Source organism: Cygnus atratus, chromosome 25, assembly GCF_013377495.2.
Source record: "Cygnus atratus isolate AKBS03 ecotype Queensland, Australia chromosome 25, CAtr_DNAZoo_HiC_assembly, whole genome shotgun sequence".
NCBI classification, from domain to species: Eukaryota; Metazoa; Chordata; class Aves; order Anseriformes; family Anatidae; genus Cygnus; species Cygnus atratus.
This window is the reverse complement of record NC_066386.1, coordinates 5,580,049-5,607,692: the sequence shown is the minus strand read 5'-3', so window position 1 is coordinate 5,607,692 and position 27,644 is coordinate 5,580,049. Positions and strand designations below refer to the sequence as shown.

At 48.4% G+C, this 27,644-nt stretch overlaps 1 protein-coding gene across 1 annotated transcript; it reads left to right on the top strand.

The window, feature by feature from the left end:
• Nucleotides 1-5,932: 5,932 nt before the first annotated feature.
• PSMD11 (proteasome 26S subunit, non-ATPase 11) lies at nucleotides 5,933-25,913 on the top strand. Its single transcript, XM_035566856.2, has 14 exons — nucleotides 5,933-6,106; nucleotides 7,929-8,030; nucleotides 13,268-13,392; nucleotides 16,313-16,384; nucleotides 16,754-16,811; nucleotides 18,698-18,892; nucleotides 19,541-19,685; nucleotides 19,947-20,007; nucleotides 21,611-21,673; nucleotides 22,506-22,631; nucleotides 23,211-23,246; nucleotides 24,364-24,415; nucleotides 25,376-25,518; nucleotides 25,649-25,913. The coding sequence occupies exons 1-13, from the start codon at nucleotides 6,016-6,018 to the stop codon at nucleotides 25,516-25,518; spliced, it is 1,269 nt and encodes a 422-aa protein (XP_035422749.1). The 5' UTR covers nucleotides 5,933-6,015; the 3' UTR covers nucleotides 25,649-25,913.
• Nucleotides 25,914-27,644: the final 1,731 nt, after the last annotated feature.

Below are 27,644 nucleotides of genomic sequence, written 5' to 3'. Positions count from 1 at the left end.
GCTTGGGTGTGCGAGGGGGTGTGCAAGGGGGTGCGTGCAAGGGGGAGAGCGTGCGCGAGGATGGGGTGCGAGGGGGCGCGGGTGGGTGGAAAAGAGGGCATGTGTGTGCAGGTGAGTGTGCAAGGGGGAGTGTGCACACAAGGGGAAGGCACTTGGAAGTGCAAGATGGGGTGTGTGCAAAGGGGAGCGTGTGTGCAAAGGGTTGTGTGTGTGCGAGAGGGTCATGTGTGTTAAAGGGCACGTGTGCAATGAAGACCACATGTGTGTACAAGGGGATCATGTGGGTTAAAGGGTGTGTGTGCAATGAAGAACACGTGTGTGTGCAAGGGGGCACAAGGAGTGTGTGCCTGAAGGAGAACATGTCCTGCATGCATGCGTGCAGAGTGGTGTGTGCATTCAAAGGAGAATGGGGTGTGTGAGCACACAGATGTGTGTGTGGGAGCACATGCACACACATGTGCAAGGAGGGGACACGCCACAGATGTGCTTGTGAGCAGGGGTGCAGACGTGTGCTCACCAGAGCAGATGGGGGCGCACACCAGCAAGCAGGCGCCTGGCATGGGGGGTGTGAACAGACCAGTAGGGCCCATACGTGTGCACATATGTACATGCACACTTACGCACGAGCACACACCATGCACACACACCCCTGAGTGTACACAGACACATTTATGTCCACACATGCTCAGATGTGCACACGCGCATGCATGTATGGCGTGATGCTGCAGGCACGTCTGCGTGCAAGCTTGCATACACGCCTGAACACATCTGTACACACGTGAACAGGCACACACATGCACGCACACATATGCACGTGTAAGCACACGCACACATGTGGGGGTTGTGCCCAGGAGGGAGGCTCCCCCCATGGAGGTTTCCCCACCATAGAGGCTCCCCGCATGGCGGAGGCTCCCTGCAAGGGAGGCTCCCCCCACAAGGGAGGTCTCTGGCGGTGGCCATTCCTCCACCACGGAGGATTTCCCCACCACGGAGGTTGCCCCGCAGCAGAGGTTCCCCGCAGTGGAGGTTTCCCTGCAGTTGAGGCGCCCCATGAGGGAGGCCTCCCCTGTGTTGGAGGATTCCCCGTACGGGAGGTGCCCCTATGACAGAGGTTTCCCCCACAGAAGAGGTTTAACTGAAATGGAGGTTTCCCTGATGATGGAGACTCTCTGCAATGAAGGGGGAAAACCCCACAACAGAGGTTCACCCTACAATGGCGCTTTTCCCCTTGCTGGAGGTTTCCACCATGATGGAGGTTTCACTGACGATAGAGGCTCTCCACAATGAGGCTAACCCCCGCAATGAAGGCTCACCCTATGATGGAGTTTTTCCCCTTGATGGACGCTTACCTTGTGATGGAGGTTCCCCCTCTGTGGAGGATCCCTCATGATGGAGGATCCCCCTCCGTGGAGGTTCCCCCATGATGGAGGTTTCCCCCATGAGGGTTTCCCTGATGACAGAGCTTCTCCACAACAATTTCCCCCACAGTGGATGTTCACCCAACCGTGGACTTTTTCCCCATGATGGAGACTTCCCCACAGCGGAGGCTCCTCACCACGGAGGCTTCCCTGATGACAGAGCTTCTCCCAGATGAAGTTCCCCCCGGTTTGGAGGTCCCCAAATGCCAGCGGTTCCCCAGCACCCTCGGGGCAGGGGTCGAGGCCCGTCAAGCCCTGGCGCAGCAGTGGCCGGCCGCGATCTCACCCGGCCTCGTCCAGCTGCAGCAGGAGGACGCGAGGCTAAAAATACCCGGGGAGCCGCTGCGCCGGGACCGAGCCAAGCCAAGCTAATGAAAGCAGCGTGTCCCCGCGGAGCCGTGGTGCCTCAGCCCTGTCCCCGTCCCCGCGGGTGTCCCCTCGCCCTGACACCCCTGGGGCTGGGGGACGGCTGCGAGGGGTGGGGACTTAGGCATGGGGGATGGGGGGACTGGGGACCGGGACGTGGCCACGGGGCTGCTCCAGGAGGGGCTCGGGAAGGGGCTGGCTGGTGGAGAAGGGGGGTACGGTGGGATGGGGACGGGAGGAGGCCCTGGGCTGGAGGCCACCGCGGCCTTCATGGCCTGCCGGTGCCCTGGAGGTGGTGGAGGAGGACGCACGAAGGCGCAGCCGGACGCTCCCGTGGGCCTGGGTCCAGGCAGGAGCTGCTCGGCCAGGGGTGAAGCTGCGGGCTCTGGGAGGCTTGGGGCAGAAAGCTGGGATTTGGGCAAAAGGGAAACTGCGGGGGGGGACGGGGCGGGGGAGGCTGGGGCTGCTCCTGGCCCTGGCATGTGCTGGCCTGCGGGGCTGCTCCCTGCTACTTCTTTTTTCTTTCTCTTTCTCTTTCTATTTTTCTTTCTCTTTTTCTTTTTCTTTTCCTTTTCCTTTTCCTTTTCCTTTTCCTTTTCCTTTTCCTTTTCTTTTTCTTTTTCTTTTTCTTTTTCTTTTTCTTTTTCTTTTTCTTTCTTTTTCTCTTTCTCTTTCTCTTTTTCTTTTTCTTCTCTTTCTCTTTCTTTCTCTTTTTCTTTTTGTCTTTCTTTTTCTTTCTCTTTTTCTCCCTTTTTCTCTCTTTTTCTCCCTTTTCCTTTTCCTTTTCCTTTTCCTTTTTTCTTTTCCCTTTTCTTTCTTTTTCTTTCTCTATTTCCTTCTCTATTTTTCTTTTTGCTTTTTTTCTTTTTCTTTCTCTATTTCCTTCTCTATTTTTTTTTCTATTTTTCTTCTTTCTTTTCTTTTTCTTTTTCTTTTTCTTTTTCTTTTTCTTTTTCTTTTTCTTTTTCTTTTTCTTTTTCTTTTTCTTTTTTTCTTTTTTCCCTTTTCCCTTTTTTCCCTTTTCCTTTTCTTCCTTTTCCCTTTTTCCCCCCTTTTCCCTTTTTCCCCCCTTCCCTTCCCTTCCCTTCCCTTCCCTTCCCTTCCCTTCCCTTCCCTTCCCTTCCCTTCCCTTCCCTTCCCTTCCCTTCCCGTCCCGTCCCGTCCCGTCCCGTCCCGTCCCTTCCCTTCCTCCTTTTTCCCTCTTCCTCCATCTCATTTTTCTTCTTCCTTCTTTTTCCTTCTCCCTCCCCTCTCCCTCCTCCCTCCCTCTCCCTTTGCCCCCCAGGACAGCCCCCAGCCCACAGCCCCGCAGGCCAGGGGCACGCTGGGGTCAGGACACTCCAGGCCCACACTGCACCGCGCACACTTGTGCACCAATCCACACGTGTGTGCCGCACGTTTCAGCACATTCACTGCACGTGTGCCTGCGCGTGCATGTGCAAATCACACACGTGTGCATGCATACATGCACACACACCATGGTGTGCATTTGCATGCACGTGTGCAGCCCCCACGTGCACACCACCAGCTGCACATGCAAAGCCCACCTGTGTGCATGCACACACCGTGCACACACCATGCACACATCATGCACACACTGCGCACACACTCGTGTGCACACACCACACACGTGTTCCACATGCACTCACACACACCCTCATCCTGGGTGCACCCCAAGGGGGCCAGGGAGCAGGGGCAGGAGGACAAAGGGAGCAGCGGGGACACACACAAGGCCGTGCTGATGGTGTCCCCTGACCAGACCCAGGGGCATCCCCACAGCACTGCCCACTCGGGCCTGCATTCACTCTGGTCCCTACTGACCCACAGGATGCTCTCAGAGTGCATTCACACTGGGGGCTGGCGAGGGAGGAGGGAGAATGTGAGCAGCAGAGAAGGAAAATGCGAGTGTTTACCCTGCAGTTAAATATTTATTTGAGCCAGCAGCTGGCTGGGAGCTCAGGCAGGCACTTCCAAAAATAAAAATTGGGGAAAAAAGAACAGAGAAGTTAAGGGGTGGAAGGCGTTAGGGGTGGCAAAGGAGCGGGGCCCCTGCCTGGAGTCCAGCACCCCGAATCACTCATTTGCAGCACCCTAAGGAAGTGGGTGCCTGGGTGCTGCCCACCCCCCTCACCCCCCCCACCCCCCCCACCCCCCCACGGCTCTGTGTCCCCCCCCACGGCCGTGTCACCCGAGCCACCCCAGAGGCTGGTGTCACCCACACAGCTCACCCCTGGGTGCTGCGTGGCTCTCCCCCTCTATTTCCTCTGCTTTTGCTCAAAAAGCACCCAAGTCAAGGCTGCCTTGTGCTTCAGGTTGAACAAAACGTGTCATGAACCCAAAACAGCACTTTTTAAAAGAAATATCATTACTGTTATTACAGAGGTTGAAGCGTGGGGCTGCGGTCGCCTCTCGCAGCGCTCACGGCTCCTTGCCTTTGCCTGCACCACCCTCTGGTGCCGGCAGCCTTGGGCTGGCTGCAGGGTGCTCATCGCAACGGCTGTAGTCCCAAAACCCACGTTTGGGGTTTTTTGGGAGCTACGCCCGCTAATTAAATCCAGGGCGATCCCAGCTGAAGTGCTCCATGTCAGCAATGAAGCAGCAAACCCTTCCCGCGGGTTGCTCACGGACAAAGGGATTTTTTCATACGGTGAGCAAATGGACGGGTCCGTGGCTAGATGGATGCAGATGGGTTTGGGATGCCTGGTGCTCCCGGCCATGGGATGAGATCCCAGAGCTTTGGTGGACTTGTGGCATCCCCCGGAACACTGCTGGAGACATCAAGCAGTGGGTGATCAATCAGAATGGGGTTTCCTCTTATGGATTATAGGTTATGAGTTATGGATTATCAGTTATAGGTTATGGGTAATGGGTTACAGGTTATGGGTTATAGGTTATGAGTTGTGGGTTATGAGTTATAGATTATGAGTTATGGATTATCAGTTACAGTTTATTGGTTATATGCTATGAGTTGTGGGTTTTAAGTTATGGTTTATGGGTTATAAGCTATAGGTTATGGGTTCAGCCCCATTTTGGGGGTTACAATACAGCAATCCCGGGCTCATTTCGTCCCACACCACTCCTGGGTGCTCCCTGAGTCCCCAGAATGGCTGTGGGGTGGGGGCTGCCCATGGTGGGAGTCACTGTCCCTGGGGGGCTCTGTGGGCACCAGGCAGGGCAGCGGATAGGGACAGAGGCAGGGGTGGGGGTGGCTGGTTTTGGGGCCATGCACAACCGATTCAAGGGTGCCGTCAACAGGGCGGCCATGGTGGGGTCCCTATTAGGAAGCACCCACTTCCCATGCTCTTTAGAGGTGACAAGTCCCCAGGGGCAGGGTGATGGCCTTCCCCCCACAGCATAGTTTGGGGCAGAAGGGACCTTAAAGGTTCCCCGGGCAGGGACCCCCCCCCACCAGCCCAGGCTGCCCCAGCCCCATCCAGCCTGGCCTTGGGCACCTCCAGGGATGGGGCACCCACAGCTCCTCTGGGCAGCCTCGGCCAGGGCCTCACTGCCCTCAGGGTGAAGAGTTTCTCCCTAATATCTCTTTGCAATCTCCCCTCTTTCATTTTTAAGCCGTTCTCCCTCATCCTGTCACCGCACCCCAATGAAGAGTCCCTCCCCAGCTTTCCTGCAGCCCCTTCAGGCCCTGGCAGGCCCCTGTGAGCTCTCCCTGGGGCCTTCCTTTCCCCAGGCCAACCCCCCCCAGCTCTCAGCCTGGCCCCACAGTGGAGCAGCTCCCCCCCTGAGCCCCTGAGCCTCTGAATCCCTGAACCTCTGAGCCCCTGAGCCTCTGAACCCTGAACCCCTGAGCCTCTGAACCCCTGAACCTCAGAGCCCCTGAGCCCTGGAGCCTCTGAACCTTGAACCCCTGAACCCTGAACCCCTGAGCCTCTGAACCCCTGAGCCTCTGAACCTCGAACCCCTGAACCCTGAACCCCTGAGCCTCTGAACCTTGAACCTCTGAGCCCCTGAGCCTCTGAGCCTCTGAACCCTGAACCCCTGAACCTCTGGGCCTCTGAACCTTGGGCCTCTGAACCTTGAGCCCCTGAACCCCTGAGCCCCCGAGCCTCTGGGCCTCCAGCCCCCCCCCGCCCCAGCCCGCCCCGCACCCCCTCCCTCCCAGGACTACACCTCCCATCACGCCACGGGGCGGGAAAGGAGGCGGGGGGGGAGGCGTGCCCGCGGGGCGGCCGCTTCCGGGCCCGGCGGCGAGGCGCAGTGAGGGAGCCGTAAGATGGCGGCGGCGGCGGTGCTGGAGTTCCAGCGCGCTCAGTCCCTGCTCTCCACCGACCGCGAGGCCTCCATCGGCATCCTGCACTCCATAGGTGAGGCCGCCGCCCGCCGCCGCCTCCTCCCGCCGGCCCCGGCCGCCCTCCGCCGCCCTCCGCCGCCCGCCGCCGCCGCCTGCTGACTCACCGTGCGGCGCCAGGCCCGGCCCCGGCCGCCCCCCGCTGCCCGGAGCCCCCCCGGGCCTGGAGGCCCCGGCCCCGGCGGGAGGCGCTGCGGGGGGCGGCCGGCCCCGGGGTGCCACCTGTGGAGCCGGCGGGCGGCAAGGGGCGGCGGGAGGGGGGGGCGCCGGCACCCCGGGGCGCCGCTGCCCGCCGGGTGTGGGGTCGGGGTGCGGGGGCCGCGGGGGCCGGGAGCCCCGCTGGGGGCGGCTGTGGCCGTTGGTGCCGGTAGGGCTGTTGGAGCGGCGCGTTTAAAGGCGGAAAGTTTGGGGGAGGCTTCGGCCGTGCGGGGCTGGGGCTGTCAGCCGGCGCTGAGGCAGGTGCTGCCCGCGGGGCCGGGCCGGGCCGGGCCGGGAGCGGTGCTGAGCGGGGCTCCGAGCCGGGAGGGCTCGGGGATGCGTGGAGCAGGGGTGCGAGGGAGCGACCCTCCGCTTGCTTAACGTGCACGCCGCCAAAAAGGTGCCGTGAGCTGCGGTCACCCTCCTGCGCCTGGCGAGTGAATGGCTCCTAGCGCCTGTGTTAGACCTTGGCGTTCAGAGTGCTCCGCGGCCTCTAAAAGTTGCTCGTCCCCCTCGGTGTTTCTCTGGTTAATTAGTAGGTGGTGCGCTCAGGGCTGTCGGCGTGCCTGCAACTTTCCGTCCGGTCCGGCGCAGTGGGAAGAGCTCGTGGTGCCTGTGGCTGGGAGTCGGAGCTGTCCAGAGAGCGCTGCCTCGAGACGTCCCTGCTTGAGAGACGTTTCTTTGCTTTTGGTGCTGCACGTACGGAGTTCTGGGCACGGAAAGCCGTGGTCCCTGCTCTGGGGCAGCGCAGAGGATTTCAGTTCCCTCTGTAGTGCTAGGTGACAGCCGTGTGGCAGCAAAGACTTTAGCTTTATTTGTTCACGTAGAAGCTGAGCTCGTTCACCTGCGCAGGTGATGCTGGAGGTGAACATTTACGCGGCAGCAGATCGTAGAGTATGTTGTGAGCAGGGTGTATTGTTTTGTGGATAAATTATACGAAACTGATGTTGTGCAAATAGAGGCTTGGTGTTGCTGTATCACAGCTGACCCTTTTGTGTACCTCAGAGCCACAGTTACTCATGTTGGCACCCAGCATCGTTCGGTTTATCAGGGTTTCGTGTGGGAGAGAATATTGACTCTTGCAGTGGGTGTTAAAAGCAGCGATGGTAGCACCTCCCTGCTACTGAGCAAAGAGGGCAAACACACTCTGTGGATCCAGAGTTGTTGTCGTGCTGTGTTTCGAGCAAGGGATCCTCGCAACTTGATACACGAAGCGGCAGCATCGTAAATCCTGATATCGGAATACGCCGTTGGAAATCCTGTTAAATTTCTTTTATTTGGTTTTGTGGCTTCAGTGGAAAGAGGGTCTGTTGTGTGGTGGTGTTCTTTTGAAATGAAACTTCAACAGCTGGACGAGCTTAGTGGGACTACTTCAACACTTAGACAATATTCACATTGGAGAAAGCAGTCGTATCTATCAGCTGGACTAAAGCCTTGGTGAAGTATAGATCGACTGCTGTTTGTAAGCGCTGCATGTAAGCTTTCCACATAATCTGCTTTCCAGATCTGGTAGCCCAAGCTGAATTCGCTGTTGCCTGTTATAACAGTTACTTTCTTGGTGCCTTTCCAAGAGAAGACCGGCAATGATTATCTTCTAACTGAAACGGCATTAAAGGTAACTTTTTTCTGCTTTTTTCTAGTGAAACGAGATGTCCAGGAAAATGATGAAGAAGCGGTGCAAGTCAAAGAGCAGAGCATCCTGGAGCTGGGATCGCTGTTGGCCAAGACCGGGCAGGCAGAAGGTGAGCCTGAAATAAGTAACTGAGGTATCGGGTGAGAGGTATGTACGTGGAAGTGAACGCAGTCCACGCAGGTAACGGGACAGAAGTAAAAGCAGGTTTAGGCAGGAGATGTTACGTCTGGTGAGAGGACAGAAACTTAAAAAAGTGAGTAGATAAACAGCGTAAAATATTAATCTCATGCTTCAAGGCCCAGTGTTCTAAAAGATTGCTGATGCGTTGGAAAGTTTAGTTCATGACCTTTTGGCATGAGGCCACTTTAGTATAAGTATCTAAAGTTTTGTTCAGTTGTCATGTATGCAGCGAGACGTTTCTCTGGATTTGTTTTTAAACATCTCAGAGCCTTGCTTCAAATTGGAAATATTGTCCAAAAAACTCCTTTCTCACCAGCAGCTTCTTTCTCAATTGATTTATCTGCTGAAGCATTACATCAGAAAATGCTTGGCCAGCTCCGCACAAGAGCAAGACTTGACAGTCCTCCTGTTGTGAACATGTGAAAGGACGGAAGTGGAGAAAAGTTCTCTGTTCGGTGACTTTTGAGTAGGACCTCTTTTTGTGTCTTCCGTGTCCTGGAAAGCTTAGGGCGGTGTCTGTGCTACTTGGTACTCAGCAGTTTTATTTTGTTTCTTTTGCTGAGGAATGGTCTTGCCTTTCTGGAGCACCTTTCACCTCAAGTGTTTTAGGAGCTGATACACCACATCCGTACAAAGAGCGTTCTGTCTACAGCAGACAGTTGGCCATGGTATAGCCCTGCACTGTTCTAAGTATGCCTGACAATAAAACAGAACGTGAAGTGAAGCATGCGTGCCTTTAACAAACTGAAACTGGATGGGGAAAACAGGCCAGCAGAACCTTTAACCAAACTGAAATTCAGCTGGGACACCAAACCTAGCGTTGGAGTAGTTCACAGAAAGCAGTGTAAGGTCTTGGATAACAGCTGGTCAAAGATTGCAGCTTTGTGTTTATTCTGAAACTCATGCTGGGTGTCCTACTCTCCAGTCTTTGTAAACGTATATTTTGACTTGGTCATTTAGCTGATCAACCCACGTCTGCATGTGTTGGAGCGTTCTGGACACTGATCCCTGGGTGATTTGCAATTGAGCAGCGCTTGGGACAAAGTAGATGACTTGTGCTTAGAGCTGGAAGCAAAGGTGCTGTGTGTCTCACCTGGCTGTAGATGTCCACGTCCGATTTCCTAGTGTGGGCTGCCTTTATAGTCAGTGGAGGAGAGAGAGGCTGTTCCAGCACACGATTCATCTCATCCTGCAGTAAGAATTTAGAACAGGAGAAATGCTGTAGAAGTGCCCGTTCCTCTCACTGGATAGTACAGGACCTCAGGTTGCTCAGCTCGGGTGCAGGTGTCGGTGCTGTACAGGAGTCCTGTGCACTCTGATGTTTGCTTCTGTAAAGGTAACGAGGCACGGCTTTGCTCCTGCTCCAAGGGAGATGTGTATTCTTGGGCTAAAAAGGGAGGAAATCACCAAAAGAGTGTCTCCAGGTAAATGATCTGATGTGCAGATCATTTTGATGTGCAGAGGTTTGCCGAAGCCTGAGAAAAGTTCTCTGAGGTGCCCGATGGCCTCCTTACTGTGGCAGGATTTGGGACGTTTTTGAGTTGAAGTTTGACTCTTACAGAAGAATGAAGAACTTCATTCCATCCTCAGGGGATGGATAGCCAAAAGATTTTTAAGGGGAAGGCTGAGCAACTGAAAATGACAACGTTAATTCATCAAAACCATTTTTTTCAGAAGGAAATGGAGTTGGCAGCATTAAGAAGCCGGTTGTGTATACGTAGATCAGCGTGAGATCACCACGTTGTGCTTTCTGGAGCTTTGTGGTGAAGCTGGGGGACAAAGAAAGGAGGTGGTGCAACAGCGTAGAAGTGTGCTAGACCTGTGGGAAAGACGCTGGCACCTTCCCTTCCTGTCTGCTTCCTGGGGTGTAGTGTGCTGGTAGGAGAGACAGGCAGGCAGGGTCAGCAACACCTTCCCCAGGTACAACTGTTCACAAGGATGCTGGCGACAAGCAGGCTCAGATCTTTATGTTGAGCAGGAGTGAATCTGGTGCTGCTAAGCCTAACAAGGACATTTTTGAGAATGCAGTTTCTGGCAGGAATAAAATAGATTTCGTTGTGAATCTCGCTGCCTACATTTTAGTTTTAGCTGGTGGGATTTCTTTGGTGGGTTCTAGGTATAGCTCAGTGGCTACTTCCAAGTGATAACCAGGAGATGGACTCGATGATCCTTATGGGTCCGTTCCAACTCGTGATATTCTATGATTCTGTGAACTTCCAGAGGTGAAAGGCTCTGGGAGTTGCAGCCTGTGGAAAAAAATCAGCAGTTTGGTTGGTAGGGTTTGGAAATTGTAACTGCCCTCCCACTGTCTGGCTGAGAGCGTAAAGCAAATCTGTAGTTTTTAGAGGACTAATCTCTGGTGAACTACGGCCTTTGTGTTGTTGTTGTTTTTAAAAAACAACAAATTACCGCCTTTATCTGCTTGATAGAGATCGAGGATTCAACTGAAGGATTAATCAATTTGTTTAAACAGGTCTAGATTTTATAGCATTGCTTAAAACCGTGGGACTGGAATAACTCTCAGATCAGGAATTGAGGTGCATGGCATGTTAGCTTGTGGAAGCACTTTCTCCGAGGCTGAAAATCAGAATTCATTTTCCAGGGCTGCTGCTCATTAATTCTCTAGAGCTGTCAATCACACCCCTTTTACCAACCATTGCATTCATTTAAAAAAATAAAAATAAAAATCTAAAAATAGTTGACAGTTGCATTGTTGGGAAAGATAAGTTTCTGTGGGAACTTTCAGCTTGCATGCCTGAATGGGGTCTGTAAAATGCGTGGATTTCCTAGCTGTTGACTTAGAATCTGTTGTCTAGTGAATTCCCGAGCAGCTGTTGAGCAAGTCAATAGGAAGGTAAGTACTGCAGTATATTTCATGTGGTTTTCCCTTCTTTTCTTCTGAAGTTCCTTTCCTTTGCCGAAGTGCGTTCAGCACTAAAACGAGCGTAATCCCATCGGTCCTGAGAAGCTGGCGTGGGGCAGCGGTGCGCAGTGTGGGGAGCGGTGCCTCACCTTAGCTGAGAGTCGGTGGACCTCGGAGGGAGCCTGGCTGCCGTGACGAGGAAGACTGGAAAGTTCTTAGTCACGGAGCTAGCGGATAAGGATGCAGGGCTGTGACCAGTTCAGCGCTGTGTTTTCCAGTGCTCGTGGTAGTTGCGCTGGGGAAGAACACAGGAACCTGCTCTTAGGCAACTCCAGCTCTGGTGCTGCTCCTCTCCCAAGCCCAGTGGGCTGATCGGGAGCTCGCCTCTCAGCTCCCAGCAAGAGAAGGGACGTTTGGGAGCAGCTCTGCGCAAAAGCGATGTATTTAGCGTGCTGTGACGTTGGAAGCTGCTGCCTGTTGCTGTCGTGGCAGTTCGTTCACTGTTACGTGAAACAGTTGGTGAAGAATGTTTAGCTTTTCTTTAACTTAAAATGATTAGGGTTTACATGCGTGAGTGGTATTGCAGGTTGAATGGTTCGCGGTGTAACGTGTGTCCTCAGGATGAAGTGGGGTGGTTAAAATTGTAGCCTGTCATGGGGCAGTAGGTAGAGTGTTCCTTGTTGAGTAAAAGCCGAGTGCTGATTAAAACTGTGCATCAGTGGGGCTTAATCTTCCTGAAGTAGCAGCACCTTGGTGCTAGAAAAACCTGCCCATTCATTTTTAAACATAGAGGAAGTAAAAATTTTTTATGAAATCTTAGACGTGGCAGTCAGTGTCTTTTTTTGTTTGCTTGTTTTCTATAATGAATCACTCACATTTTGTAAAGGGTCATGATTTCTTACACTGCTGTTTGGAAAATAAGGCTCCTGTGAGAATAGAGAATTATAAGTTTCATTTGTTTTAAAACTGCACTTCCAGATGTGTAAAAATGTCAATACATCCCCGTGAGCAACTGGGATGGAACACTGAGTTCCGTCTCTTAACAGGGTAGGAAATGCAATTTTATTAGGTTTGATTAAACTTTTAAATAGTTTGGAAAAAAAAAATAAAAAAAAAACATTACCAAGATGTTCTTATAGCCTAATTCTTTTGCATTAATGCTAAATGAAATAGGAACACCTTGTTGTCAGCCATTTTTATTAGAATCTTTCAAAACTGAAATTCTGTTATGTTCCTCCAATGGCCTAGTTGAAGTAAAATTATGCTAGTCTAGTTTTGATTCTGATACCAGTTTGGTATAGGGTATATTGAGGGTTTCTGATGCATTTATTACAAGTCTTGTTTATTTTTTTTTACTATGAAATCTTGTAAAGAATCAGTCTTGATGTCTGGGTGAGACTTGAAATTATAGGCCGTGATTCCAGCACGCAGCCCCACGACTTCGTGAGTCAGCACTGAACCATGCACTGGCACGGTGCTGCGTTGCTGCAAGTGTCATCTTCCATGTAAATGTAAATAGTCATCAGTCTGACCTGTCGCGACGGGCCGCGTGGTGTTTATCACAGGAGGAGACTTCCAGCTTGTGCTGTGCAATTCCAACACGTAACTCCCTTCTGCTTCCCGGAGCGCTGGGTCCTGAAACTGCTGTGACACTGACTGCCGCTTCCCTTTGTGCTCTAGGAATGATGTTTTTAGTGTATTTCACCATAAAGAAAGCCTTTTCCTTTCTTAGCTTGAGACTAGCTCTATAACTATATGCTGGACTGGAGACTAGGAGAACAGAAAGCTAGTTAAGCTAGCTGAGATCTAATTAGGTAATGTGGATAGTCAAAGTGTTAACTGTCCTTTTTTCAGCAGTGGAGTGTATCTGACGTGCTAGGGTTCTCTAAGTATGGCAGAGGAAAACTTCAAACTGTGAGTCAATAAAAACATACTTAAACTATAAACTCCATTGCCCATTTTATAGAAAAATCTCAAAGCATTTAACAGGCGCTTACATTTTTAAAACGTGCCTGAGGCACCTACAAATGGTGTTATAATTGGGCGAGCTGAAGTAACGGGAAACGTATGCTGTGTGGGTAAGACCAGAACCCAGCGGTCACCCTTGCCAGTCCTCTTGTTTACTGCGGGGCATTCCTTCAGGTGACGTTTATCACTCTTTTCCTGTAAGTGATGTTGTGAGACTGCTATAAAGTGCTTGGTATAATAAATACTGCCGTGTATAGGCATGTCAAGTACTCCAACTGCAGTGTAAGTTCTGGCTGTGTGGTTGTATTTCATGACTTGGTTTTTCCTGTTCGCAGAGCTGGGAGGACTTCTGAAGTATGTCCGACCCTTCTTGAACTCCATCAGCAAAGCAAAGGCAGCCCGCTTAGTCCGATCCCTGCTCGATTTGTTCCTTGATATGGAGGCAGCAACGGGACAGGAGGTGAGATTTAAATTTCAGCAATAATCTGTTCCTCAAAAGCCTTCAGCATCATTACCTGACCTACTTTATTTCACACTGAAGAATTATTCGTGTCAGGAAACCTTCATTTAATGCATTTGGATATATTCTATTAATAAAACATTAGATAATCCAGTTCACTCATAACCATGCTTGTCTGCAAGCCTCGTCTTGGTGGGGTCTAGGAGTAACTCTCACCCCGAGAATTTTTCAAATATGTGTGTTGTTTGAAATTAGGTTTACACCTAATAAAGCATTAGTAATATTCTGTAATGCGATTAGTGTTCGGGACGTGAGAGGTGAGATGTGCTGTACATGTCCCAGGGAGCTCAGTCTAGAGGAAAACTGGGGCAGTGTGTGATGGCACGGAGCTAGAGAAGGGAGTGTTCAAGGTCTGTTCATGAGTAGGTGGGATTAGAAGATGGCATTACTTAGCATCTTTCAGCTGGAGACATGAAGTTGCATTGTATGGGGACACAGTGTGGTGGTTGTTTCATTCTACAGAGAGCTTCTGAGGCGTAGGAGTTACTCCTGAAGTGGGAGTGGAAAGCCTTTTGGAGCAACCAAGCGTAAACTACTTCCAGTGAATGAACTTTTCCACTAGGAAACCCGTGGAGTGTAAGATAGGCCACAGTTAGGATTTCTTCATTCCCTGTAGGTCCCTGGAATTTGTTTTTTTCTGTTGTCCAGTTGACTTCTTGGTTAGAGGGAATGGGAGAAGGACAGGAGCAACGTGTAAATGAGGAGGAGCCGCTTACAGGTGGTGTTAACCTGCAGTACTGTAGGGCTGTACCGTGGCTGACCCACCAGAGCAGGTAGACAGAAAGGGAGCTAGAAAGGAGGTGAGCAGTGTGTTAAGGACACAGCCCACATACCACTGTGCACGCAGCGACTGACGGGTTACAGTCTTGAAGAGGATCTGCCGCGTTACGAGGCAGACGGCATTCTTCTAACCATGTTGTCACAGAAGTATCATCCTGGAGTTCAGGTAACACAGCAAATGTTCTTCATAAGCTGTTCAGTTCTTGTGGCTTGTGTGTCCTGTAAACAGTGCCTGACAGAATCTTTGCCTCTCTTCTTTAACAGAAAAGGTTAAGGGGAAGCAGTGTAGGATGTGCAGGTAAGGAGAGAACCCCTTAACGGGTTGGGGAAAAATGAGTGGCTTCAGACTTTTTTCTGAAGGTAACTTGAGGTAAATGATATTTGAATGCAGTCCCAAAAGGTGGCATTTTATGGGAGGAGAAGAACTTGGAGTAATAAAGATGGAGACAGTTAGCCAAAACAGTCCCTTTCACACACATTCAGAAGCCAAACCCAAAACCTTAAGGAATCGTAACACCGTACCTGTGAGGTTCTTCTTGTGGTATTCCTGAATATGTTTAATACCTCAGAAATGTTCGGAGGGATATTTGCTTCCCCAGTGTAAAGCATATTAAGAAGACTCCCAAGAGTCCAGTAAAGCAGTGAAATTAGAGACTCCTAATGCTCAGGCTATCACTGTGCAATAAATTGCAATTTCATAATGGCTTTTCATAAGCTGTCCTCATTTAATAAGAAGTGACAAGGAGCTGACAAGTCCTGCAGTGTAGTACAGCTACAGAGCTGCTCCAGAAAGAACTGTGATCCAGAGGCTTTGGAAAAAGGCATTTCTGAACCTAGCACTGCAATATTAATTATTATGTATAACGGCCCAGTACTACATTGGCACCCTCTTCTAGTTAGGGCAGAAAGAAACTGCTTTATGCGTTGCAGGAATCTCATCAATCTTAAGAAGAAGCCAGTAGGTTGCTTTACTCTGCTTTGAAGCAATAGATAAAACATCCAGTGTCACTTACTGACTGATTCCTGGCACCTAACTTGTTTGTAAACAGTGGAGCCCAGGCATCTCTGCTGCTTTCTACTACTGAAGGACACCCATGGTCTGACGTATTTAAGCCCTAAAACACATACACTTCATTTTCCTCTTTATTTGTAGAGCAATTGAAAATGCAGTTCTCTTTGTTGCCAAATGAAATAGCGCAAAACATGACTGGAAGAGACCTCGAAGCCTTTTAGGCCATCCCTTGCCTAAGGCAGAATCAGTTCTCATGTACCCAGATGTTGTTTCAAACAAACCCCCAGACGCTTAAGAAATACTCCTAGGATTTCACCAGTTAGAATTACTGGTGGAACTTGGGAAGCCAAATCTTTATTTTCATATTTCAGTGTGGGAGGGTTGTCCCTGGTGGTCAGAAAAAATTACTGGAAGCGAAATGCATTAGAAAAGCCATGAAAGAAGGTGGTCTGCTTTTTGTTTGTTTGTTACAATTGAAGCTTAGACTAAACCTTAGTTTGCCTTCTGAATTTTACTTTCTCTTGCAGTACTGCTGTAAGTTGTATAATACAGTGAACAGAGTTGCAAGGTGCAGGAAGTTAGTCTAGCAAGTAGAATATGAAAATATTTAAAGTAAACTCTAGCCATTCTACCTCATTTTGTGTAACATTTCTGGGAGCTTAAATTCTGCTGTTAACACGATGCAGCCTGAGGCTAAAGAATATTGTGTGTGGTTACCAGCGAGTATTTGTTTAATAGAGGTGCTTAGCATTGTGCTACTGAACTGCAGTTCTTGTCAAACTACACCTTACCTGGGTAATACTGAAGGCATGGTTCATCGAGACACTTGGGGTAGGCATTAATGATGAAGGCTGTTGTCTAATCTCCAGGTTCATTTTAAAATAAAGCTATTTTGAGATTTAGCAATGCTGCTCTTGAGACTGGAATGACTTACTTCCTTAACCTATGTTGTGGAGATTTAGGCTGTGTTGTATTTCTGTGTTGCTTTGTAGGAAATGATTGAGCCATACTGCTGTTTTAAAGAGGGGCAGCAGAAAGCTTTACAAATTTCTTTCTGCTCCCTTTAAGGTTGACCTGTGTTTAGAGTGTATTGAATGGGCCAAATCAGAGAAGAGGACTTTCCTACGCCAGGCTCTGGAGGTATGTTACATTGTGCATCCCAAACGTGTGTAATAGCATTTCCCCTGTATCAGATTTAATAACAGGAAAAGTAGAGAAATTCTAGTGTGTTGTCCAGATATTTGTATGTGCAGTAGAAGGCCAATAGTGATTATACTGAATGCTAGTGACTCTTGTCGATATTCGAGTAGACAGGATTTTACCCACCGTATTTAGTTCTAGCCAGTTGTTCAAATGGTAGATCTTGCAGAATTAGATCATGTGATGTAATGAATACAAACTAAGCTAGTGAATTTTGTGCAGATAAGAATATAAAACTTAATTTTACCAAATAAACCTGTACTACCTTTCTCTGGCTTTCCTCACAGCAGTTCCTTTTCTGTTCTCCAGGCGAGGCTGGTCTCTCTGTACTTCGATACCAAGAGGTACCAAGAAGCACTGCAGCTAGGTGAGTCTCCCACTAGGTGGCAGTGGTAGTTCTCTGCTTTGAAATTAGTCTAGAGGCTGTCAAGGGAAAGGACCAATTACGTCATGTTCTTTGATAAGTTTTGTAGGACTCAGACAATAATTTCCTCAGTGCTGTACCAGGTCTGCCATTTTTACTATAGTGTGGCAATAAAAGCTTCAAGACACCTCTTCATTGACATCATGTGTTCATTTCAAATAATTCTGGAAGCAAAGGGGAATTGTATCCAGTTGAAGCCATCAGGTTTGTCTCCTGCTGTAACATACGTAGTATAGTGCTGTGGTCAGAAAGCAGCTTTCTTTGGCTCACTCAAAAGCTGCCCTAATAAAAATAGTAGTAATGCCAGGAAATGGCAAACCTCTGAGGATCCAATTAGACAAGCTCTTGTGAAGCAGTGTAAAGGCTTTAAGAATTTGCTTCTATACCACCTGAGATATGGTAATTAACCATGTGAACTCTCCTGCAAAGCAGAGTAAAGCAGGTCATCCTACACAGCCCAACTCCCTTTGGTGCTTTACAAATGCTCGTTTTGCAAATGACTGCAGTGATGTGAGAAGAGGTTTAAGCTGGCTAAAGGGTATTTGTACGGAGCACTCTACCAGCTCAGCGTGCGGGTATGAGCAGGGATGAGAGATGACTGCACTGACATGAACAGAAGTGCTCACCTGGGCAGTCGTGATGCTTCACCAGGGACCCATAAGTTCTTAAACAGCGTGGCAGCAAGAGCATGTGTCATGTCCAGAGTCACCTGGGTGGCTTGTATCCGATCAGAATATAAAGCTATCTTAAGTGCTCTGATACACGGAATTCAATATCAAGTTAGAATTAGTTCGCATGTGGACGTGTAATGACCTCAGGTTTAAGCTCATCCGAGTTCACACGCCAAAGCTATGCTTAATTAACTTAATCACTTGAGTGATGGTGGTACAGCTTGGGGAGTTGAGAAGGCCTTTATGTATAGGGCATCCTCTCTGAACACTCTACCAAGATAGCAGTGTTTTGGGCTAGCATTTCTTTGTGGCTGGCCAAGAAGACATGATTATGTCTGCAGCGGAGGGGAGTAGACGCAAGAAAGAGCCCCTACATCGTGTTTCTAGAGAGGCACTGTTCTTTTCCACCCCACTGTATGTTTAAGCTATGTTTTTCAGCTTCTAAGTGCAGCAAATGAGGATAAAGTTCTTGTCTCTGCGTGCCCTAAGTTGGCTCTTTGGCTTGTAGGGGGAGAAGAAAGGGGGAAACTTTCCTCTAAGGTTGGCTCTTGCTGTCCTCACAAGGCTTTAATGTGACAGTTTATCTAGGTGTTTCTTAGGCTACCTGTTCCTACCCCCTTAATTTGATCTGTAGCTGTCTTGTGCTTAAAACATTCCTTCCTCATCCCGTATTCTTAGGATTTGCTCGAAAATCCCCAGGTCTCACCCTAGGGGAATGATGCAGGAACGGGCAGTACTTCTGGTTTGATTGGAGCTCTGAATGTGAGTGGTAAATCATACTGTCACCTGGGGAAGGTGTAACAGAATGACAATTTGAACTGCACAACACGTCCTTGACTTTCTGTTGAGTGTCTGCTGCCGGTGATGAGGTGGCAGAGGCACCCTGTCCACATACCCAGCTATTCTCACTGCCCTCTTCTACCTCTAGCACAGAACTGGTTCATTCTTCTCCAACTCTGGATTGATGCTCAATTGCTATTATTTCCTTTCCTTTGTTTCTTCTTGGAAGAACAGGTTGTGTAAGCCTAACCTCCCTTCCTCAACGCCAGTACTACCTGTGGGGGAAGAAGGGTGTCATCTGGAGGGAGCTGGTTTGTGTAGTCACTGGTAGCAGATGTGGAGCAGCTTACAAAGGTTCTTGTTCTTCCCCACTGCTAGGCTCCCAGCTTCTTCGGGAATTGAAAAAGATGGACGACAAGGCATTGCTGGTAGAAGTGCAGCTGTTAGAAAGCAAGACTTACCATGCCCTGAGCAATCTGCCAAAAGCAAGAGCAGCTTTAACCTCTGCACGGACTACAGCCAATGCAATCTACTGTCCACCTAAACTGCAAGCAGCGTTAGACATGCAGTCAGGTAAAGCCCTTCAGGAGAAGGGGAGAGTCTGGGACTTGTCACGGTGCATCAGTTGACTGATACTTGCTCTTTCCTGAGTGAAGCATAGAATGGGACCTCAAGATACTCAGTAGTCTGCCCAGCTGCCTCAAGGCAGGATTAGCTATAATTACATCGTTCCTGACGTATGTTTATTCGTCCTGTTCTTGAAAGCTTCCAGTGGTGGAGGGTCCATAAACTCCTTAGGCAGTACAGCATTACACCTTGTTAATGTAAGTGTAACGTTGTTCCTGGTCACATTTGCAGGCACTTACCTGAAGTGCCCCAGACTTGTCTGTTGTAACTAAAACTCCTTTGTCTGTCAACAGTGCCTAGAAAATGAGATAAACAATGGGGGCAAATGAAAGTCCCAAGGGAAACAATAAGGGGGTGTTGACCATATTTAGCTACATCCACAACTTTGGTGGTGGTTCTTTATGAGTTTGCTATCCACTGTCCTCAAGAGAGGACATGGATGTTCCTACAGAAATGAGGTAAATGGCAGCACAGAAGGGAAGGCTTCCTTTTACTGAAGTGCCAGATGAAGCACTGGGCAAGCAAATCATTCTGTCTTCGTCCAGTTACATTTAGAATTAACTCTGATGCTTGCCTGTTTGTTCCTCTCAACAGGTATTATCCACGCAGCAGAAGAGAAGGACTGGAAAACAGCCTATTCATATTTTTATGAGGCGTTTGAGGGATATGATTCAATTGACAACCCAAAAGCCATCACCGCCCTGAAATACATGTTGCTGTGCAAAATTATGCTTAACATGTACGTGGCAAATGGTTCTGCAAAGAATGCTTCCTACATTTAAATGGGAAAGGCTTTTTGTATGTAAGACTACGGTAATGAAAGAACTAAATCAGACAGGCTCGGCTGTTTGTCTTTGTTTATGAACTATTCACTGGTTCTGATATAACATTATTTGAACTTTAGTAATTTGTTATGAATTGGGAAACTTTGAGGCACATGGAAATTTAAGCTGGCCATGTTGTTGAACAGATACTCTCTTCCCTTCCTTCCCCTCTCTAGCCCAGAAGATGTGCAGGCATTAGTGAGTGGAAAGCTCGCTCTGCGGTATGCGGGAAGACAGGTAGAGAAACTTAATCCTTTCTATCTTCCTATTATCTCTGAGAATATTGTGTTACTGTGTCAGATCTTTTCATACCAAAATATCCTATGCTTCTGAGTATCCTGAACGAGATCCAGAACTGATTAAATTACCATAAATCAATTGACTTCAAAGGGAACATGGTGATTTTTCACCACCTGAAAATCTGACCCTCTCACTTCATTTTCTGTTTTTCTCCTCCCTGTTTTCTTCATGAAGTTCTAAATGCCTTGTGGTGTACGGTACTCATCTGAACCCTCATCAGCTGCTGCAGCCATGAATCTGATGTATTTAAATACGAGCTGTTCATTGTTTTTACTTGTGTTGTAGCAAGGCCTAAAAATCCATTCATAGCAGTGAGGCTGAGCAGCTTGAGACCTAGATGACTGTAAGGTGGAAGGCAGGCAGCTGGGGAGTTGTTAAATCAACTGTTTATTCTAATGTTAACTTGCCAGCCTGTGAATGCCACCCCCGTATTAAATCCAGGGATGCTTATGTTAAGCACAGGGCCAAGAGCCAGGTGTGCCAGGGTCTGAGCCAAGCTTACGTACTGATGCCCTCAGTGGCTTTGGTCTGCCAGCTATTTGCTTTGACGCAGGAGCGTCAACCTACCCACCTACCTCACAAAGGATTGGGGAAGCTATTTAGCAGAGGAGGATGAGGTCAGTGAGCATAGGTGCATAGAAAAGAGTCGGAAGTAGGGATATCCCTGCGTTATCCCTGCTGGATCACAAAGGGCAGCTGTGGCCCTGCTTCATCCTCTTCCCCCGGTGACAGCTGAGTTGGAGGTTTCTTTTCAGAGCACCGAGGGCTCTTCCTCTCCATGGAGGAAATTTCAGCTGTTCCCTGCACTGTCCTCCTGAGACAACAGTGACCACAAGTTTGTGCAGCAGCTGTGGAAACTGAGCTTAGGGAGCAGAGGGAAAGTGGACAGACAGTCTTGGGGGCAATTCACTGGGAGAGATGATAACAGAAGCGTGGGCCTCATGTACCGCAGCCACTGGGCTGACCTGTTTCTAGTGCGCTTGTGTCTCTCACCACGTGGAAGCTATTGTTCCAGTGGGGTTACTGTTCTATTTAATATCAGTATGGTAGTTTGGTTGTGGCTGAGTCTTTTGCTTTGTTTCTGCAAGTGCTGGGTAGACAAGAAACAGTTTTCCAATGCTGTTGGTGATAGGGTGTTGGTAGCAGAGGCAGTGCTGAAGGGGAGAAACACAGCTTAAGGGCTGAAAATGGCCCCGTTTGTTAAGCAAGTGTGCAGTTTCCTTAACAATTGTATCAACGTTGCTCCCAACCTGCAACCTGATAGGACCTGCAGCTGGTATTCTCAAACCTTGCAAAACTTGAGTTCTTTGCTGCCATAAAGCTGACTTCATGCTGTGTCCTGCAGCTGTTCTGCAAGTTCTCCTTTTTAGCAGCTGTTCTTACTCTTCCTACGTGGAAGTAAAAGTGACATGGCTTTGTAGCAAAAGGAACATTCCCTCTTTGCTTCTTAAGCACGTCCTCGGTATGCTGCACAGTTGGCATAATAGCACTGGGAGGAGAATCTGGAAAAATAACCTTCTCTCATTTTCTTTCTTTGCAGACAGAAGCATTAAAATGTGTGGCACAGGCCAGTAAGAACCGATCGCTGGCAGATTTTGAAAAGGTGAGTCAGGAGAAAGAAAATGGGAAATGGCTAGCCAAAGCATTCAGAAGTACCGGAGTGAAAAGTTGTAGGAGCTGCTACATCCCACAGCAGGAAGCTGTAACAACAAATGTTTGTAGAAAGCAAATACTTTAGGCTAGACATCAGGAAGAGGTTCTTCACCGAGAGGGTGGTTGCACACTGGAACAGGCTCCCCAGTGAAGTAGTCACTGCACGAAGCCTGTCAGAGTTTAAGAAGTGTTTGGACTGTGCACTTAGTCACGTGGTCTAAACTTTTGGGCAGACCTGTGCGGTGCCAGGAGTTGGACTTGATGATCCTTATGGGTCCCTTCCAACTCGGGATATTCTATGATACTCCGTAATACTCAACTGGTTTATTTTTTGCAGCATGGGGAGTAGTCGTCTGCTTGAAACTAGATTTTTCTGGTTTCGAAGAGCCAACTCAGAACCAGTTTCCTGTAGTTCTGATGCTGTTCACTGGGATGTGTACCTTCCTAAAAGTTTTCCTGGGTGTTCAGCAAGAACATTACAAAGAGAAAGGGGGGGATTCCTATGCCAGGGAATAATCTTATCATGCTGATTCCTGAGTGTCAACCAGAGATTTTTCTGACTTGCTAAGCTCCAGCGGTGTAAAGATGAAAGATGCTTGCTGCAAGGTGCTTGAAAGACTTAGGCTGTGGTGATCTCCTGGCCTTCCAGCTAAGTTACGGGATTAGATTAGCCACTGATACTGTACGGGGCAGGGAGGGGAGGCTATTTTATACTCAGGGGATGTGGAGGACAGGAGGCCTGTCACTACCTGAGTGATCTGTTTCCACTGTGTCTTCTTCAGGCTCTGACAGACTATAAGGTGGAGCTCAGGGACGACCCCATCATAAACACTCATTTGGCTAAACTCTATGATAACTTATTGGAACAGAATCTGATCAGAGTCATCGAACCCTTCTCCCGAGTACAGGTAAATGTTTCCATCAAGCACACCAAAATGCTGGCACCTCTGTCCCCTTCTGTTGGCGTTTAACTGGATGAACGACTTGTTTCCATGCAGAATGCTTTTTACTCATTGCTGCTCAGCACATCCACAGCTCAAGGACTCATCAAGTTCAGCTGAAAGATGATGAGGAAAGGGTTGAGGGGAACTTTGGAAACCATATTCCAGAATCGTACTTTCCACCTATTTCATTTATATACGGTGAAATGTGGACATGCTTTTACCATTGAAGGGAACGGTGTTTGGCTATTAAGGGCTCTTTCAGAGTGTGGGTAAAGCTGCAGTAATCTTGGAGAAGAAATGAGTTATTTCATGTTTCACAGTGAAGTGGCTCTAGGTGTCTGGCTCATAGCTAGTCAATCTTCAGGTGCAATTAGATATGAAATCTGAAGGACATGAAGCTGCAAAACAGAGAAAAACATTGTAGATTGTAGGCCAGAGCGTTTACGGACCCTTGACCTGTTGTGTAGATAAGCCCCATACCTCAGTGTTGTGTGTCAAAGGTACAGCTAAAGATTTATTTAACTCTATTAATCTCTCTTATAGATTGAACACATATCCAGCCTTATCAAGCTCTCAAAGGTAAGAACATTACTAGAAATCAGTGACATGTCTTAAGAGGGCAAAGGAATTGAGGTCAAATGGCATTTGCCACCAGGAAATAAACATAGGCTATTAAACCCAACAGGTCAGCTCTATAGCAGTTACCTGCAAATACCGCTCTTGGGGATTTAACTTTAACGTGGACAGTTCCCATGGGTTTCATTCCGTGTGTTACCATTTACTTTTTATTGGAGACAGATTTTCCCCTGCAGTAGTAACAGCTCATGTCATGATCAGCTCAGTCTTCCCAGTTGAACTGCATTTAATCCTCATGAGCATGCCCAGAGGAATCTGTTTAGACCCTTAAGATGTAGGATCCAGCTAATCAGTGATTGAAATTTCATTAGGGATGCGTATGTCACACTGCCCATTGCAATAACTGCTTTAAAGACAATCCCAGCCAGCTTAAATCTTAGGAAAATCCACTGTAGTCTCCAGCCAGTTGCATCCCAAAGTGCTTTTGTCCTGTAGTATCTCTTTTAAGATCAGAGGTCTTAACTGTTGTGAGCTCCAGCCTTCCAGGTTGTTCCATGAGCTGTCTTCCTTTTTCGCCCATGCAGGTCTTTTCTAGTCTAGCCCTTAGTGTTCAGCGCATGCCTAGTAATGAGAGTAAAAGCTGGACTGCAGCTGGTTCTTAACTACAGCTGTGTGTCCCCTGTCCAAAGAGTGCAAGAGGAAGAGCCGCCTCCTGTGGGGCCATGCCTCGCTCTGAGCAGGAGATTGTCTTAGTACTGAATGGCTTAGCTGAAGCTTGGCCAATACTTGACTAAATATTTGCTGAACCAAGCTAGAATGCTCCTAATGGTAATGCCTGTATGAAGACAGATGCACTTTCTTTAGTGGAACAAAAGGGCAAGACGTCTTGGTGCTCTCACCAGTAAAAGCTACTGCTTAATTTCCTATGTCACCTAAAGCATATGGCAGTACCAAAGCAGCGTGCAAGGAGAGATCTGTCCTGACATCATGTTCCGTGGTAAAATAGCTGCTTTCAAACAGTGCTTGTATCCTCCTAGGGATGTTGAGTGTGGACTAGCAAAAATCATATTTCTTTATATAGTTCTGGGAGACTTTTATTATTTTTTTGCTTCAATTTCAGGCTGATGTAGAAAGGAAACTGTCACAAATGATCTTGGACAAGAAATTTCATGGTGAGTCTCTGCATCCTTCAGTCTTGACTGCCTTGCCACCCATGGCCAGGTCACGTATTAAAGCTTTGGGTAGTCTCCTCTTCATCACCGTGCCTTTGAACTTGTTGGAGTGCTCTGCTCTGCTTCTGACAGCAGGCATGCAGGTTAACAGGCACTGTGGGAAGAGTACGTACTGGTGGATTCTCTGTTACTCTGTTGTCATTAAGGTTATTCTATTGCTCCTTTCTTCTGCCTTGATTAATCTTGAGGGTTAATTTCTCACAAATCAGAAACCACACTTTAGTCCTTGCTTCCTGCAGCTGCATCCAGGGACAGTTATGAGATCTGCTGGTGGGCTGCGTAGCAAATATGCGCTGTTCTGCCTTGGAACTTAATGGCGTATGTGGTCACCTTTCCCCGCTGATGGTTTGGGTTTGTCTGGGACCACAGGGAGCTGCTTTTCTAATTCACCCTCAGGGAAGAAGCTCTGTTCTTGTTTACATTGTCCCTGGTGTTGATTTAGAAAGCCCTCTTGATCTGGCTGAGCAAAAAGGCACATTGCTTAGAGAGAAGCTCAAAAACGGCAGAACTCAGCTGCAGTGCCCATCTGGCACCTGGAAATAGTTTAATTATAAAATGGCTTCTTTGCCCTGCACCAGTGTCTGTTGTGCTGAGGCATCCTGCAGGGCACAAGGGCCTCGAGCAGGAAGGTAGCAGTCAGGGAGTGTGCAGTGCTGAGCATCTCCTCGGTGTGATTTTGGGCCCTTCTCCGGGCTGTTTCTTTCTGGGTAAACTACCGCTAATGCAGTCTGGGCAAAATCGGTCAGCTAATCTAACACAGCACATCAGCCCCTTCCAAACCTGGTGCAGCTGACTGGATGTCTGTTAGGTAGATCCCTGAATGCCCGCTGTCTAGAAGATGAGATCTGACAACGTGATCCATCGAGCGTTACAGTGGTAACCGCAGCTTTGTGTCCGCAGGCATCCTTGACCAAGGCGAAGGAGTCCTGATCATCTTTGATGAACCCCCAGTAGACAAAACTTATGAAGCTGCCCTCGAGACTATTCAGAATATGAGTAAAGTAGTGGATTCGCTCTACAACAAAGCCAAGAAGCTAACATAGGTGAGTGGGCGCAGGAGCCAGAGGTCGCAGCTGCTCTGGACCTGCCGCTTCTCCCAGGCCAAGGTGTGTTTGTGTCCTCGAGGCTTGTTTTCTTTCCTCCTGATTGACGTGGCTCTGTTTTCTTTTGCAGAGTTGAATTTGCTAGCTGTCATTTGGAGAGTGTGTGTGACAGGAGAGTGAAACCTTTGGGAAAATGTTAGGAGACTTTTTTCTTTGTTCTACTTTTCGCTCGGAAAGTTTTTAAACTTCCTCATCCGGTGCATCTTGTATTCCATACGATGCGTGTTCCAGTTTCCATGTAATCTTTACTGGCCGAACTTTGTATCTGGGGGGGGAATATTGTTTAAACAAAGAGGGTATTCTAAATAAAAGGAAAAAGGCTTACACTACCTAAACATGTGCTTTCCACTTCCTGAGGGATGTCAGAGAGTTAACCAGGGACAAAGTTTTGTTACCAATAGGTGCCCAAAACAGTTTGTTTCATCTCTCCCTCTACTCTGAAACCCGAGACTTACTGACGGTGTATAAGCAGCCAAGTTTATTCCATTTGTACTGAACCAAAAAACCCGAAATGTACAGACTGCTGGTTTATTTTTAAATCTTAAGTAAGGCCTCAGATCCCCTCAAAAGCAGCTCCACAATGATTTTCCTGAAGGCTTTCGCACCTGAGGAACCTGCTTCAGAATTGTCATTGTGCTGTGCTGGCCCAGACTGACCTCGTGCAGCCAAAAACTGAGAAGCTGCTGCCACTGTCGAGACCATTAGGCCAGTTTCTAATAAAGGGAACAGCGCAGGTTTCCCCGGGAGGCCTGCATTGCATGCTCTTGTTTTAAAATAGATTAGATTTTAAATGTTTTAACTCTTCCCCCCACCTGCATTGGTAGGAAGAACAGGTGAGCAGGCGTTCCCCGAGAACTCGCCTCCCCGCAGAGCCGAGCCCAGGCCGGTGTCCGGCGGGTTGGCGAGCCGCTGCCCGGGCGCTGATCGGGCTGGCGATGTTTACCTCCGCTGTGGAGCGTTTCTTTTCAGCATCCAATGTGAGACAGCTTGGCCCTTGTGGAATGACCTAGCGCAGTTCTTGCTGGGGAGCTTCCTCGTTACTGTTCCCAAGTAATATATGTGGGGGGTGGAGCACAGTGTATTCCAGCATGTTTCATTTTATGGTGAGATTACTAGCTAGGTTTTAATGCCATTTGGGCAGTGTAAGCTTCTGCATCTCTGTCCTGCTAATTTTTATTTTTCCTTTCCCCTCTGTCTCCCTTTCTCTTTCCCTTTCCACGTTTTCTTACTGAATTTATATTTTGTAAAAGGATTCTGTTTTATCAGGAAATATTTTGCCTTCACACTGAATCTTAGACTGGCTGATTTTTCTGCTTTCTGTTCACATTTTAATCTCTTCACCATTTTTTTTTTTTAAAAACTTTCCATCTCATCCAGTCAGTCACTGTTTGGGTTTTTGGCACCATCAATATCAAATGTACAAACGGTTCTTGCTAACCAACACCAGGTATATCTGATGTTCAGATGAGTTCCAATAAAATAATTTTTTTTTCAAAATCTGTCTCCTGTCTTCAGCTGTTGAGGCAGATGAAGTGCATGTTTGGTGCAATTGCTCTTTTCGCTTAGGGAAGGGTGGCTTGCAACGCAAGCTGTGCATCTGTCCAGAGCTTATAAAAGCATCGTCAGTGATTTCTGAGACAGAGTGGGACAGGGGACTGTGTTTTAAGCAGCATCACTAAAGTTTTATGGAATGTTACCTGTTCTTGCAAGTTTGAGTTTTACCAAATGACGTGATTTTTTTATTACTATTGAGGTGAAAAATCAATTACATCTGACCTCTTGCACCTTGAAAATGCTCTGATGCTGTGTTAGTGGAGAGAGTCAAACTGTGTGTAATGGTGCAGTAGGTTCATGTTAAGGCTAGAGAAGATCTTAAGACTTAGTCGAACTGATACAAAATCCTGGTTTTCACGTGTGAAGCTCATGCCTCCATCCCCGACACTGCCTGGTTGAATGGATGCAGGTCTGCATCGGCCAGGAAAGAAACCTGGCTTTTACGTGAAGGCCTCAAGTGCTGGGAAGAGTCGGCAAACCACGGGGTGAGTTGGCTGGCAGAGGGTTCAGAC